The sequence below is a fragment of the Elephantulus edwardii genome, unplaced genomic scaffold, assembly GCF_000299155.1.
Source record: "Elephantulus edwardii isolate Elephantulus edwardi_28Jun2011 unplaced genomic scaffold, EleEdw1.0 scaffold00236, whole genome shotgun sequence".
Classification (NCBI taxonomy): Eukaryota; Metazoa; Chordata; class Mammalia; order Macroscelidea; family Macroscelididae; genus Elephantulus; species Elephantulus edwardii.
The window spans coordinates 3,412,941-3,414,701 of NW_006399986.1; the positions used below are offsets into that span (position 1 = coordinate 3,412,941).

The 1,761-nt window shown below is 53.9% G+C and overlaps 1 protein-coding gene across 1 annotated transcript in view; it reads right to left on the minus strand.

Moving 5' to 3' along the window:
• Positions 1 to 1,412, minus strand: part of RPS11 (ribosomal protein S11) — a 2,953-nt gene extending 1,541 nt beyond the window's left edge. The window contains exons 1-3 of the mRNA XM_006898665.1: positions 1,377 to 1,412; positions 414 to 545; positions 168 to 243 (exon numbers count right to left, since the gene is read on the minus strand). Of these exons, the coding sequence (XP_006898727.1) occupies positions 168 to 243; positions 414 to 545; positions 1,377 to 1,391 (223 nt within the window). The 5' untranslated portion in view covers positions 1,392 to 1,412. The remainder of the gene's footprint in view (positions 1 to 167; positions 244 to 413; positions 546 to 1,376) is intronic.
• Between the last annotated feature and the right edge of the window lie 349 nt (positions 1,413 to 1,761).

Consider the following 1,761-nt stretch of genomic DNA (forward strand, 5'->3'; position numbering starts at 1 on the left):
AGATTGTCCCTCCCTCTCCAGCAGAGCATCTGGTGGGTTCGAACCGTGCGCCTCTGGGATTCCAATGCAGCTTCCTGCCACCGTCCACTTTTTTAAAAAAATATTCCTTCCCTGTTGCACAACCCAGACCATTTCTATGTCTGAATCCCAGCCCACTCCCCACTCACCAGACAGAATTCGTCCTCGGATGGAGACGTTACCAGTGAAAGGACATTTCTTATCAATGTAGGTGCCCTCGATGGCCTGAAAGGAGAACAGAGAAGGCAGTGAGCCCCTGGACAGGTACACACGTGTGCCAGGCCTCAGGGACACAAGCTACAATTCCCAGGAGCCCCTGGGGGACACTGCCCAGCTGTAGACAGGGCTGCTTGGTCTGCACATAGGTGGAGGGCATCTTCCCAAGGGTCCTTTACCTCCTTGGGCGTCTTGAAGCCCAGACCGATGTTCTTGTAGTAACGTGGGAGCTTTTCTTTGCCGGTTTCACCCAACAGCACTCTCTTTTTGTTCTGGAAGATGGTGGGCTGCTTCTGGTAGGCGCGCTCGGTCTGCCAGGAGGAGGAGGAAATGGTAAGCGGGGCAGATAGCACCCATCTCTCCCACCCCAGCTTTCCAACGCTGATCCCCCCACTAATGCACACCCATACCTTGCACAATTAACCCGCGGAACCAAGGATCCATCTCCACTGCTTCGTGCCCCAACAATCATCATTTAAGGCACCCCTCTAATGCACACCTACACCTTCCACAATTAACCCGTGGAACCAAGGATCCATCTCCACTGCTCTGTATTCCAACCATCACTTAATCTGTCCAATCCATCATTCCTTCCTGCAGCATCACCACCAAAGCCCGAAATATATGCAAATTCCAAGCTCGCTTCGAAAACCTCATGCGAGTATATACTTAACGATCTAAGACACGTGTTACAGGGTGCAGCCCTTTAAACGCATCCCTTTAAAGGCAGACGGCACGAATGACCCTCTAACACCCAGGACACCTTCCGCCAAAGATTCTTTAGTCTCCAAAGCCCCCCGCTAGGTTGATCTAGGTATCAACCCCGATTTAACGTTAAACACTAAAAAATTCCCTATATTGGACCTTGCGGTCCAAATCTCTTAAGAATAATCAGCAAGGTCTGAGACCTCCAGAAAACCAACCTTTAACCTCGACCCTGCACCCGGCTCGGGCCCCCTAGGATCTCGGGGGCGCCCATCCAGACGCGTCTAAAAGCACGTGTCCCCCGCCAGCTAATGCCCAGAGAGTCAGGCCCTCCTGGGGCGAACCCCAAGAGGGAGCGCAAGGGTCTGGCTCTCTAAAAGGCGCCCCCGAGACGCGAGATGGACCATTCCCCCGCAACCGCAGCCCCGAGCCCGCACCTGGATGTCCGCCATCGTTCCGGTCGCTTGGAAAAAAAGAAAGTCTCAGCAGCTTCCGGGTTTCCTTATCCGCCGCGCACGGGCCCGAGAGGAAGTAACCTCAGAGGTCGCCACGGGTTTTGGGCGGTTCCTTTCCTGCGAGATTGATCTTGGTTGGCTGCAACCAACCAAGCGATTGGACGATCAGCGTATGAGCGATTGAATACTACTCTCGCGAGACTCGACCGCCATCATTGTTCTGGCTGCCACGGGGTTGCCTATGGGAAATATGGCTAAACGTGCCAAGGTATCGCGAGATATCTAAGGCGGCTGTCATGTTGGTGCGGGGCGTAGGATCTCGCGGGGGTTGAAAGGATTTGATCCTGCGCAGTTCAAGCTTTTCCTT